Genomic DNA, 13,624 nt, shown 5'->3' with positions numbered 1-13,624 from the left:
CCTGGTAGGATTTGAGAACAGGAGGCATGGGAGGGCAGATTCCAAACAGAAAGAATGAAAATTCAGAAACCAGAAGAAAGCATGTTTCTGGTATTGTTTGGCTATTTTCATGAATTATAGCCAAGTAGGACTAGCAAGGGGTACAGGTCTCTGCCTGTGATAGGAGTTTTCATGGCTATTGGACATTTTTACCCAAACTGATTGTACCTTCGCAGTGCTCCACTGTCCTCCGTGAACAGGACATTTCCAAAGGAGAAGAATGGTGTGAGTCTTGTTGCTAATCCCTGTTTCCTTTGGAATTCTGGCAGACTCTGTGTTGATCCAGACGCTGGCTGAGATGACCCCGGGAATGGTCCTTGACTTGGAGGTACAGGAAGTGTTGGAAGATGGCTCTGTGCTGTTCAGTGAGGGCCCAGTGCCTGGCCTGGTCCTGAGAGCCAACAGATATCATCGGGCAGGTGAGTGCTTGTGTCTCACCCATCATGGTTGGTGGAGGAAACCTTTTGCCCTTTGCTCCCTCTCCTGGCTACAAGAGTTCCAAATACAGAGGGTAGATGAGATGATTCAATAGAAATTTTTGGCGTGCCTGTCTTGTGTGAATGCAAATCAGAACAACTGACAGCATACTAAGGAAGATTTAGGTGTGAATCTTTTCATTGGTTATAATTGGGTAAATAGAGATTTGACGTATCAGCATGAATTAAGGCGCCCCTGAACTTGAACTGTGGGCGCTAGACCCTTGGTTTCCCCAACCCATATAGACATGTGGCCTCTTTTCTTTTTTATGCCTAAGGGTTTGAGGTCTTGGAGAGATGCTGTCTCCTTCCCCCTGTTCCATGGGGTGATCATGTTGTGTTTGGTTCTGCACTGCAGGGCAGGAGGTAGAATCTGGGCAGAAAAAGAAGGCTGTCATCTTAAATGTTGATATGTTGAAGTTGGAAGTACACGTTTCCCTTTGCCACGATTTGGTGAATAGAAAAGCTAAAAAGGTAAGCTTGCTGAGGACTCCGTTTCCATGGTTTCAAATGCGTCACCCACCCTTCCTCTCACACTCTTGGCTCAGGGCACTAATGCAAATTCCTTTAGATAGGGTGACCGTATACCCAGACTTGTCTGGGACATTCCTAGTTTCTACCTCTCGTCCTGGTGTGGTTATTAACTCACTGACTTTCACTCTTGTTCAGAGGATAACTTATATGGTCACCATGTCTTTAGGGCCAGGCTGGTAACGTAAATGAGTGAGGTGGGCCAGGCCGGTTAGGAAGCTGTAGTGGTAGGACTCTGACAGACCACATGCCCTCCCACAAAGGGTGGGGACTCTTCAGCTCCGTCTGGTTGTTGCCAGGTGGGAACATCTGCATCCAATGTCTTTGATTTTTAAGAAGATGCAGAATTTGGATTTTTATTTATAAATGTGGGAAATGTTAGAAACTGTTTTTTTAAAACATCATATGAATCAAGCAAAACATGGCTGTGGGTGGTTCTGACCTCCAGCCTGCTCATCCATACCTTCTCCTGTATGCTGTTGTGTGACAGAAGAACGAGTTCAAGGGAAGTCTCAAAATTAGTAGTATTTTCCTCTGGATGATGTATATATTTGATCGTCATCTATAGTACTTTTTAAGTACCTAATTGCGTAGAGTATGGTATAGAAAATTACGTAGATATAGTTCTTAACTTCTCGTTTCTTATAATTTTAAGACTTTAAGAGAGACAAAGAGAACTAGAAAACAACACTAACCCCCTACTAAGGTTCTGGCAGGTCCCTATTCCATTTTATCATCCACATGAAAGCTTGAACATATAAGGATGTCAGCACAGTTGGATTTGGGGGAAAGACAGGCTAAAGGCCTGCACGTGATAAGCTCTCAGTAATGACTCTATTTGTTGAATGATTGAAAGAGTGAATAAACTGGGTGGAGAGCTGCAGGACTGAGAGGCTCGGGAACCGGTGTTTTACAGCTGGAGAACTGTTAGAGGTCACCTAGTTATGCATGAGAATCACCTAAGTAACTTTTAAAATTCTGATTCTACTACTTCTAGGATAGGACCTAGGAACCTGAATTCAAAACAAAACAAACACTATCTCCAGGTGATTCTGATGTGGCACCTTGAGCTCAGTCAGAGTCACCTCAGTGTACAGGAGGGGGAAGCTAGGTCGAGGGAGCGAAGGCTAGTTTGTTACAGCTCAGACTAGCCTTGGGTCCTGTGGACTCCAGAGGGTTTCCCCAGCCCTACCTTGCCCAGTGGGTGATGGACTAGCACCTGTCCTCTGTATGAAGCGGGGATGTGGGCTTTCTGTTTTCCAGCTGAAGAAAGGCAGCGAACACCAGGCGATTGTGCAGCACCTGGAGGAGTCCTTTGCCGTTGCCTCTTTAGTAGAAACTGGCCACCTGGCAGCTTTCTCCCTGACCTCTCACCTCAATGACACCTTCCGCTTTGACTCAGAGAAGTTGCACGTGGGACAGGGTGTCTCCCTAACCCTCAAGACCACAGAACCAGGAGTGACTGGTCTTCTCTTGGCTGTTGAGGGGCCAGCTGCTAAGAGGACCATGAGACAGACCCGAAAGGACTCTGAGGCAGTCGACGAGGATGAGGAAGTGGATGCAACTCTGGTTGTGGGGACTGTGAAGAAACATACCCTGTCCATTGGGGACATGGTCACAGGGACTGTCAAGTCCATTAAGCCCACCCATGTGGTTGTGACCCTGGCAGATGGCATCATTGGCTGTATCCATGCCTCCCACATTCTAGATGATGTTCCAGCGGGCACTTCTCCTACTGCCAAGCTGAAAGTTGGGAAGACCGTCACTGCCCGAGTGATTGGTGGGCGAGACGTGAAGACCTTCAAGTATGGAGGCTTTTGGGGATGGGCCGGCTTTGAGGGGAGATTGTTGTAACTGTGGGAGGAGGAATGGCAACTGAGGCAGGTTCCCAAAAGTTGCACATAGATCAGATTTTCTTTTAGTTAACAAGAACATTCACAAAGAATCTTTTTTTTTTTAATGGAATATATTGTAGTGGTTAAGAGCATTGGCTTAGAGTCAGACCTGGGTTTGAATTCCAGAATTGGCACTTAAAATTATGCGACCATGATCATGAGTTAAGTTGTTACTTAACTCTCTGAGTTCTGTTTTCCTAATTTGTAAAGTGAGAGCAATGGGAGTGACAACCTTTTAGGGCCGTTGTGAGGATTGAAAGAAAGAACCTCTAGTATGTAATGTGCCTCGCAGGTTGCCTGACACTTAGTTGTTGATTGGTATCCATCAGAATTATTATTGTCCATTCTTCACTGCATAGCTTAATTATACTCATCTACTTTAAATCTAGTTACAGTGTGTTATTGTAGCAGAAATGCTTGCTACAATGAGAAAAGCAAAAAATGAATTCAAAGTCTAGCCAATAATTTGCATAATTTCAGTAAGTAATTGTGGGATCTTCAGTAAGTCATTTATTCTCTCTAGACCTCAGCTTCCGTATTTTTGGAATGAAAGAGTTGGGGTACATAGTCTCTAAGGAGAATTCTTTTCAGTGTTTAATATGATGATCTTAAAAGATCAGATGAGCCAGCTCCTTGACATTTATTGCAAAGGATGAGAATAGACACCCTCAGGACACCCTCAGGCCTGGCACATCACCAATGGGTGGTATTGAGGTGGAGTGGTGGTGTTTTTAAGCTTGGTTTGGTGGGGAGTAGAGAGAAATTCTGACCTCCAGATTGTAGTGTTACGGAGATTAAGGGAAATGATTTGGCTTTATTTGTTTCTCCAGGTTTCTCCCAATAAGTCATCCCAGATTTATTCGAACCATCCCGGAGCTGAGTGTTCGGCCAAGGTGAGGGGAACCCCCAGGACCGTGGTCTCATGGAAAGAGCACTGGGCTCTGGCGTCAGGAGCCTGAGTTCCAGTCTTGATTCTGCCAGTGTTGTGACTTATTTTGCCTCTCTCTGTCCTGGTTGTCCTATTTCTATAGTAGGAATATTTGTCTATTACAGGGCTAGTTAGAGGGATTATATGAAAATTAAGGTAAAAGCTGTTTTCAGGGTTTAAGTATCAGTTGAAAGGCTGATTACGGTTCTGTTTATTGGCATATAACAAAAGGAAACATTTTTTCCTCTCAACCCAGTTTTCTAGAACTCAGTAGTTCCCTAAATAAACAACGTGTAGCCAAGAATGCGTGTTCTTTGAGTGTGAACTCTTGCTTGGTGACTGGGATCTCAGGGCGTGCTCTAGTCAGCTCTGCAGGGGCTTCTGCGAGGGATTCTGGGTGGAGGAGAGCTACTGGTTCCACGTAGTGGTGGATCCAGTTTGTCTGGGATCATTTTTTCAGATGATCTTAAACATTTTGATCCATGGGCCTATCTGCTTCTGCTTCCTCCATTAAAAAAACCCTAGCCTCTCAGAATTGATAGGCCATCAACGAGTAAAGCTGGATACACGTGACCATGAGACTAGCTCTCCAGAGTCAGCCCCGGGACCCCTCCAGGTTGTACGTCTTATGTGCCTAGGGATGTTGTGGAAGGGCCTCTTAAGTAACTTTCAGAGAGTGGGGTTTGGTCAGTGTACTGAAAGGACCAGGATAGAAGTGGAATGTTTCTGTGAAAGCTTGTGTCTGAGGCAGGGATATATTCCTGGAAGACTGAGTTCTAAATGCTAACAACACTCCTGGAACTTCAAAGTAAGCCCTTTAGTTCCAGGATAATGAAATTTGGCGGATGCACGCATTCTTGTTTCATCTGTGGTTTCCTTAGTTTTGTAGATTTTCATTGTGTCCCCCTCCAGTTTCACTGTGAAAATAAAGAGATCTCATCATATTAGTCGTTTTAGTCTGCTGTTTCTTCACCTCTGAGGTGTGATGTCTTGTTTAATTAAGGGTTGAGGTCAAGTAGCTTATTCAGGCTAAGGGTGGATATCTTAAATTAATGAATACTTCAAGGGACAAGGCAGTGAACTTGTGGGAAGACCCACTGGGATCCTAAATGGTTCTTGACCCTCAGAGTGCTAGAACCTCTCATGAACTAACACTGCTGTTGTTGGTCCACCCCCTTGTCTTGGGGGACTGTGCTATGAACCAGAGTGGTGGTACTTGGCTGTAGCAGTGTGGGCCAAGTGCATTTATTGAGGAGGTGGAGAATGGAGAGTTAAAACAACAGACAGGGGCCGGCCCAGTGGTGCAGCGGTTAAGTTCGCACGTTCCGCTTCAGCAGCCTAGGATTCGCTGGTTCAGATCCCGGGTGTGGACATGGCAGCGCTTGTCAAGCCATGCTGTGGTAGGCGTCCCACATATAAAGTAGAGGAAGATGGGCACGGATGGTAGCTCAGGGCCAGTCTTCCTCAGCAAAAAGAGGAGGATTGGCAGCAGTTAGCTCAGGGCTAATCTTCCTAAAAAATAATAATACTAAAATAAATAAATAAAAATAACAAGTGGACAGATAAACTCTAGCACATCTTCCACTTCCTCTGTTCCCCTATGTTATAGTGTTAGTTATTTTATTTTAATCAAGGCCCCTGAGAAACATCGTATAAATATATTAGTGGTATTATTGCCATATTTCTCTAATGGTTATGTTTTAAAATACATATTTTGAAGTCAGGAGGAAATTTGTTTAATTGACGGTGTTGACTTATTGAGGAAATGTAGTCGTATTTTCATTCCCGCGTATCCGTGGAGGTCTTATGCACGAAGGGAATGCCGTCTGTACTAGAGCTGAGGTCAGGATCGTGGAGGGCATTCAAGCTAGAGCCGTCGCTTCCTTCTCAGCTGCTCTTTCGGAGGGGTAGGAGTTCAGGGAGCAGAGCAGTTCAAGAGTCTTAAACTGTATCTCTGGGATTCCTGCTAGTTGCTGAGTTTTCTGTTAGCATTACTTCAGTTATGCCCACCCTTCTTTTTTGTGGTTATTCTTTTTTGGAGAGGCAGTTTAAAGTCATTTTGGGAAAAGAAAAAAGGGTAACATACTCGTTATATGTATATGTGTTCTATTTTTTGTGGGTTTTTTTGGCTTAAACAACAGACATCTATTTTCTGATAATTCTGGAGGCTAGGAGTCTGAGATGAAGGTGTTGGCAGGGTTTGTTCTTCTGAGTCCTCTCTCCTTGGCTTGTAGATGGCCACCTTCTCCCAGTGTCTTCATGTGGTCTTCCCTTTGTATACCTCTGTGTTGTAATCTCCCTTTTTTTTAATTATTGTGGTAAGAGCACATAACATAAATTTATCCTTCACTAGTTTTTAAGTGTTTGTTACAGTATCATTAACTATATGCACATTATTGTATAACAGATCTCTAGAATTTTTTCATTTTGTGACTGAAACTCTATACCCATTGAACAATTCTCTGCCCCACCCCCCACGAGGTGGCAGCCTCTGACAACCACCATTCTGCTTTCTGTTTTCTTGAGTTTGATCACTTTAGATACCTCATATAAGTGGAGTCATGCACACTCCTTCTGTGACTGGCCTATTTCACTTAGCATAATGTCCTCAAGGATCATCCGTGTTGTAGCAGATAGCAGGATTTCCTACTTTTTTAAAGCTGAGTAATATTCCATTGTGTCTCTGTACCACATTTTCTTTATCCCTTCATCCATCAATGGACATTTAGGTTGCTTCCACATCTTGGCTGTTGCGAATAATGCTGCAGTGAACATGGGTGTACGATATCTCTTTGAGATCTTCTTCGGTTCTTTTGGATGTACAGTCATGTTTTGCTTAGCGATGGGGGTTCTGAAAAATGCGTTGTTAGGCAATTTCATTGTGCAAACATCATAGTGCGTACTTACCACCGTTGTATATGCAGTCAATCGTTGACTGACATGTTGTTATGTGGCACGTGACTGTGTACCCAGAAGTAGGAATGCTGGATCGTATGGTAGTTATATTTTCAGTTTTTTGAGGAGCTTCTGTACTATTTTCTATAGCAGCTGTGCCATTTTACAGTCCTACCAACAGTGTACAGGGAGGGGTTCCCTTTACTCCACATCCTCACCAACACTTGTTCTGTTACATCGCTACAAGTGTGAAGTGATATCTCACTATGGTTTTGATTTGTATTTTCCTGATGTTTAGTGATGTTGAGCACCTTTTCCTGTGCTTCTCAGCCATATGTATCTTCTTTGGGGAAATGTGTATTCAAGTCCTGTTTTCTTAATTGGGTTATTTGGTTTTTGTTATTGAGTTGTAGCTTAATCTCTTCCTATAAGAACACCAGTCATACTGGATTAAGGCCCACCCTGACAACTTCATTTTAACTTTCTTCCTTTTTAAATTCCCTGTCTCCAGATACAGTCACATTCTGAGGTACTGGGGATTAGTACTTCAACATGTCAATCTGAGGGGGAGAGGGGTGCACAATTCAGCCCATAACAGACATTCTAATGTCACCTAACTATGTAAGTTTCATCCTAACTATAACTTATATAACTATATAAGTTCATCCCAACTGTAAACTGCATTAGAGATAACGTGTGTACATTGTCTGTTACAGTGCCAGGCACACGGAAGTTGTGTGTGTGTGCGCGTGTTAAGAAATAACAGTTTACAGATGCTCTCTTCCCTAGGCTTCTCTCTCCTCGTCCCAGAGGATGAATTCCGCAGTATTAATTTCATGTATATCCAGCTCTTGCTTTTATACTTTAATTATATATACACATATATATGTACATATATATCTACAAAAAATTCTGTAGTTTTCAAATTTTACTGCTATGCTGACTTAATATTTTGTAACTTGTTTTTTTCACTCAAAATTTTGCTTTTTGAGATCTATCCATTTTTGTGCCTGTAATTAAAGTAGTAATCTGTCCTATGAATGTGCCAAACTATGTATGTCTCAAACTGATGGAGGACATATAAGGTGGTTTCCAGTTTTTCTCGTTTATAAGCAATGCCACAATGAACATCCTTGAACTTGTTCTGTTGTGCATCCATCCAAGGATTTCTCTAGGGTGGAATTGCTGGGTCATAGGATATCTGCATTTCCAACTTTACTAGTATGTGAAGGTTCTCATTTTTCTATATTCACCAATACTTGCTATTATTATATGTTACACTTTTATTGGTAGTACTTGTACCATTTTATTGATGGGTTTTGTTTTCTCTTAGAAATTACCTGAATTGGTAAGCTGGGCTGGGTCGGAAGGGTGGGAGCTTTGTGATGCCTTTGAAGTAATTTGTGGACTGATAACCTTCAGACCACACCCATTGTTGCTTTTCTGAGAAGAAAAAGAGAGTTAAGAAGGTGATGGTGGCAAGGGGCCTAGGGGACAGAGCCCTGGAGTTTTGAATCAGAGCCCCGACTTCAGCTCCTGGTTTAATAGCATAAAATGAGTTTAGTAATATCTACCCTGCCTGATTCACACATGACACTGTTGTCACATGCAGTGAGAGATTATTTGTGAAAGCCGTTCTGCAAACTGTAAAGCGATAGCTAAAGTCTTATGTAAGAAGTAAAACAGTTTTGTCTCCTAAATTTATGGATTGTTGTAGGCTGCTACCTCTTTTGTAGCTTGTTCATATCTAGGCGAGCGCGAGGGCAAAGATTAGCTCAAGTATTGTGGACATTCCTCTTTAAGGAGCGAAATGGGGGTGCGGGAGGTGTGTGTGAGTTAGGGGAGTCCTGTACAATTGATTCGTGACCACTTGGGGGAGATGTTTTCTAAGCTAGAAGCTTCTCCTGAGGTTACTTTACTCTTTCCTTGGCCTTTCTGCCAACAGCGAGCTGGAGAAGGATGGCCACACCGCTCTCAACACGCACTCTGTCAGCCCCTTGGAGAAGATTAAACAGTACCAGGCTGGTCAGACCGTGACTTGCTTCTTGAAGAAGGTGAGTAGTGCATGCCCTGCAGTGCGACGCCATCCTTTCAGAAGGAAAGGGGGAGAAGCTGGAGACACTGGCACTAGGCATTTGATTCTGTTCGCTGCTGTGTTGGTTTGTGGGAGACCATATAAGGCCTTTGCTCCTAGAAAACTTCTGGTCTAATCAAAGAGCTGAAATTAGGGTTTACAAAACAGTTAACCAGCAACTCACAGTTCAACATGCTTGTAGATAATTGTACAAATTACAAAGAAAAATATATCATAGAACAAGACTTCAATGCAGTATTGGATTTACGTCCTTACCTTTCATAAAACTCAGGTGCAGTGCAAAACAATACATAACGGGGTGCCAGAGTATTTGTTCTAACCCCAAGTGGAACAGGAGTTCAAGAAAGGGAGGAGATCGCTAAGAGCTGTGCTGGTTGGAATATATCAGAGAGAGTTGGACGTGTTTGGCCTTGAGGGATCACTCCTCTTCTTTGCTGCCAGATTCTTCTTCCATAAGCACTGTGTGAGCATGTCACTGAGGCTTGGTCCCCTTAGTTACCTGTTGTCTATAGGTGGGGTTCCTAAACCCCAGATGCCTTAGAATGAGACTTAAGGCTCTTCATACTTGGACCTCACGCACCCTCTGTACCAATCACTCTGAAAACCTTTTTCCCTTCTTGTCTTTATTTCTGCAGCTGGAGTACCCTCTATTCCTATTGCCTCCAGCCCTTCAAGGTCCAGCCCAGATAACCCTCCCTTATTACTAGTTCTATATAGTCCCATAGCATATTTTTCTCCCTATTGTACTTCCACTGCTCTAGTTATTTGCATACTCATTTACTCTTTGTAGATTGTGATCTCCTTGAAGGCAGGGCCTGGCTTTTATTTATCACTGTGATGCCATATGCATAGTGGCTGTTTGATAAATGTTTTGTTGAATTGACTTGAAAATTGGGGGGTGTGTTTAGAGCAGGGCCCTGTGCAAACAGTGAAGGATCAAAATCTTAAATTTATTTAGAAGTAGAGGTTGGCTCCTGGAGATGATTAACAATCACTGGGCACAGCTGAGCTTGGAGGCAGCTGCAGAGATCAGTGGGGTTGGTCCTACTGCTTGAGGACATCTCTGAGGTCGTTTTTGCCTCCTCATCAGCTGGGGCACCAGGAGGGAGGCATGTTCTGTAGGCTGGCGAAGAGTCTGAGCTAACTCTGAGGGAAGCGTGGGACGTGGAGGTTGGCCAGGGCCAGTGGGATGTCGGGGTGGATTCCTGTCCCTTGGAGAAATGCAGGATTAGGGCCCTTTCAATGCTGTGATTTTAGGAGAGTCTGTGTTTTAGTGAAGAGAAAAGAAGAGAGACTTGTATCTGTCCTGTTCCATTTCTTCTGTTTTTTTTTCTCCCAGTACAATGTGGTTAAGAAATGGCTTGAGGTGGAGATTGCTCCGGACATCCGGGGGAGAATTCCCTTGTTGCTCACTTCTCTCAGCTTCAAGGTCAGTGTGCTTGAGATCCCTGGAGAGGAAACGCGGGCTCCCTAAGCTCAACTCAGTGTCTCGTGGGTGTGTTCACAGTGGGTACAAGGAACCGTGTGCTTATGCACGGCTTGGTTTGGGGGAGACTTACTGTAGAGACTTAAATGATGTGATTTTGGATAAATGACGCATCTTTCTTCAAACATTAGAGGAATTTTCTTGTCCTTCCAGGTTCTGAAACATCCAGATAAGAAGTTCCGGATTGGCCAGGCCCTGAAGGCCACCGTGGTTAACCCAGATTCTTCCAAGGCTTTCTTGTGTCTCTCGCTCATAGGTGTGGTGATGAATGGTGCCTGCTCAGGGAAGGGAGGAGTGGAAAGGAGTGGGAAGGGGTCTTCACTTGTTGCCCAGGTTGAAGGATGCCTTCAGTATTGGAGGCCTCAGAAAGCCTAGTGTGGTTGGTGCCTTCTTGGAACAGTTTTTCTTTTGGGACTTTGTTCTCTGGCCTGTGTCACTCTTCTACTGTCTGAGTCACCTTTACCTACACAGTTGGTTTTCTCAAGTCCCTCAGAAAGGGTTGTCCACTACATGGCCCTGAGAATATGGCATGGTAATCTGAGTTTTCGTGGTCATTCTGGTCCGCTCAGCCTAGACACCCCAAGTCTGGACAGCCTCCCCCTTCCCCAGCCTGGGGTTGTGCAGCATTCCAGTTCTTTCTTGGCTCTTTTCCTCCTCCCTGAATCAGGTTCATTCTCTTACCAGGTCCTCACAATCTCGAGAAAGGGGAAGTGGCCATGGGCCGAGTGGTGAAGGTGACTCCCAAGAAGGGGCTGACTGTTTCCTTCCCCTTTGGGAAGATCGGAAGAGTCAGCATATTTCATGTGAGTGACTCCTACTCGGAGACGCCCCTGGAAGACTTCACCCCGCAGAAGGTTGTCAGGTAGGCCAAGTTTTTTCCTCTTTTCACCTGTCTGTGGGATTGGTAGAGTTAAAATATATATACATATGTACATATATATACACACGTATATGTCTAAGTAATGCATGGTTTTGTACCAGAAAAAAATAGTATATAAAACAGAAAGTGAAAATTTCTATTGCTCGTCTCTTTTTCCACCACTTTTCACCGTTATATACTTTGGTCTCTAACTTTCAAGACTTTAACACATATATAGGAATAATTTTCCTTTATGTAATAATAGAATTTCATTTTATATACTATTCTGCACTCTCTTTTTTCTCATAGCAGTTTCTCATGGACTTTTTCTTTTCCTATGCTAGTGTATCTAAATCTTCCTTGTTCTTTTACCTTATTTTTAGTATTTTTTTAGCATTTCATTGTGTATTTTTTTATCGGAATTTATTTAAGCAATTCCCTGCTGATGGACCGTGATGTTGAAGTGAATATCTTTGCACATGTGTTCCGATACTAGTGCGAGTATATCTGTGGAGTACAGTCAACGGGTCAAGCAATGTTATACATTGTGCCAAATTCCCCCCAAAGGGCTGTGCTGATTTTTCTCTCCATTAACAATAAATGTGACTCTCTGTTTCTTGTACCCCTACCAACCCTGGGTATTCTTCATTTTTAATCTTAGCCATTGAATAGGCAAAAATTGATCTCTCATTTTAATTGGCATTTCTCTAACTGGGCGTTTTCCCCCTTTATTGGCTGTTGACATTTGTTCTGTGCTTTGCTTGTCCAAGTTGCTTGCTCATTTTTACACTGAAGCAGTCATCTTTTTAATTTTCTGAGAATTGATCTGTAGGAGTTCTGTCCGAGGAAAGGGGCGTTTTATAGTTGGGGGGCTTTCTTTATGAACTATTTCGATGCACAAAAGTGAACTACCTCAGAGTTTTGAGCCCTTTTGATAGCCTGAATAAATTAGCATCGAAGAGGCAGACTTCAGCCTGATGCAGTGAAGACTTTTCTGGGGATCAAAATTAGCTGACAGTGGAGCGGACGCCTTCAGGAGGCAGAGACTGAAAAGTATAATTGCTCCTTCCCATCTTGAGTATTCCAGCCACTGGCACCTGCCGAAAGTCTCCACCACTTGTCAGAGCTAAACAGCACAAGATACCCAGGCCTGGGAGGAGAAATAGACTGCCCAGAGAGACCGGGATCTCTCCGCTGTGTCTCTTGAGGCTTACAAAATGCAAGTGTGACTTTTAGCAAAGTATTTATTTTAAATACATTGTATTATAGCCACACCTGTGAGAAGCATTCAGTTGCAATTCCTTCATCTGTCAAATGTGGGTAATAAGTTAATTGCCTAAAGGTCCCTTCCCACTTTAAGGGCTATGACGCCATCTTATAAGAGGCAAGCACCTGTCGTGGGGAAAATTTGGACTGTATTGTTGCTGAGATCCTTCCTACGCTAAGATTCTAGACTTTGCAACTTTGGGCTACTAACTGACATTTTACATGAAATAAATTTGGAAATGCAACCAAAAAGTAAACCCTGCTTTCCTCCCGGAAGCTGCCCTGCTCAGGCCTCTCTGATCGGCCTCCTCAACTAGTGCTGTTAGTCTGTACTGGCACATGGGTCATCCCCTGGTCACAGTTTCCTGTGGTTAGTCTCTCTCTCCGCTGAGATCACACATACCCAGGTCCTCACACGGGGCTGTTTCATCTCCTAAATACTCACCACGTGGCTCTCTCTGTCTTCCAGGGCGCTTTCGTGTCTCCTCTTATTTTCTTCTCCCAGTACCTTTCTTGGGTAAGAAGAGCAGGTGGTATTATTTTTACTTGACAGACGGGTAAACTGAGGCCCGAGAGGTGACTTGTCCCTCAGCAGGTTTGCAACAGAATGAAAACCAGAGCCCAGGTGTTATGTCTCCTCACTCTTGCCTGTTGGTTGATCAGCCTGTGGAGAGGAAGCTGGGTCCCTCTGCTGTCTCCCGAGATGCTGAAAAGTCAGCGTTTCCTTCTCTTTTGCTCTCCTTCCAGGTGTTATGTCCTGTCCACTGCAGGCCATGTATTGACTTTGTCCCTGCGATCGTCCAGGTGAGTGTCTGTGTTGTTGGGACAAAAGCGGGGAGAACCCACTCAGAGGACAGAGGAGAGGCTCCATGGAACCTTGGCTTCCCACCTTTATTCTCTGCTTGTCCCCTTTGTACCCTGCCCTGCTTTTACCCAGAAAACCTGAGGACATTCAGATTGCTAGAATAACCTTTCTGCCAGGTTCTTGTTTCCCAGGGAAAGGTTCGATGTCCAAATGTCGGTGTTCTAGGTTGACAGACAGTGGCCCTGGTGAGGGGAGATGATTGGCTTCCACAGGAGGGGTAAATGTGTCATGGAGTGGATTGGCCTGAGGTCAACTTGTGCCCTGGTCAGAAATGGCTGTTTATGAGGCC

The 13,624-nt window shown here is 44.0% G+C and overlaps 1 protein-coding gene across 4 annotated transcripts in view; it reads left to right on the top strand.

The window, feature by feature from the left end:
- The window catches only part of PDCD11 (programmed cell death 11), a 43,958-nt gene that overhangs the window by 22,720 nt on the left and 7,614 nt on the right, over window positions 1-13,624 (top strand). For all 4 annotated transcript variants that reach the window (NM_001309513.2, XM_001499491.7, XM_070224139.1 and 1 more), the window contains 9 exon segments: window positions 309-458; window positions 874-989; window positions 2,310-2,851; window positions 3,772-3,834; window positions 8,710-8,818; window positions 10,199-10,288; window positions 10,499-10,601; window positions 11,030-11,207; window positions 13,218-13,274. In NM_001309513.2, coding sequence (NP_001296442.2) covers window positions 309-458; window positions 874-989; window positions 2,310-2,851; window positions 3,772-3,834; window positions 8,710-8,818; window positions 10,199-10,288; window positions 10,499-10,601; window positions 11,030-11,207; window positions 13,218-13,274 — 1,408 coding nt within the window.

The sequence above is a fragment of the Equus caballus genome, chromosome 1 (genome assembly GCF_041296265.1).
Source record: "Equus caballus isolate H_3958 breed thoroughbred chromosome 1, TB-T2T, whole genome shotgun sequence".
In the NCBI taxonomy this organism is placed as follows: domain Eukaryota; kingdom Metazoa; phylum Chordata; class Mammalia; order Perissodactyla; family Equidae; genus Equus; species Equus caballus.
The sequence above is the reverse complement of the archived record's forward strand: the minus strand, read 5'-3'. Positions and strand labels throughout refer to the sequence as shown.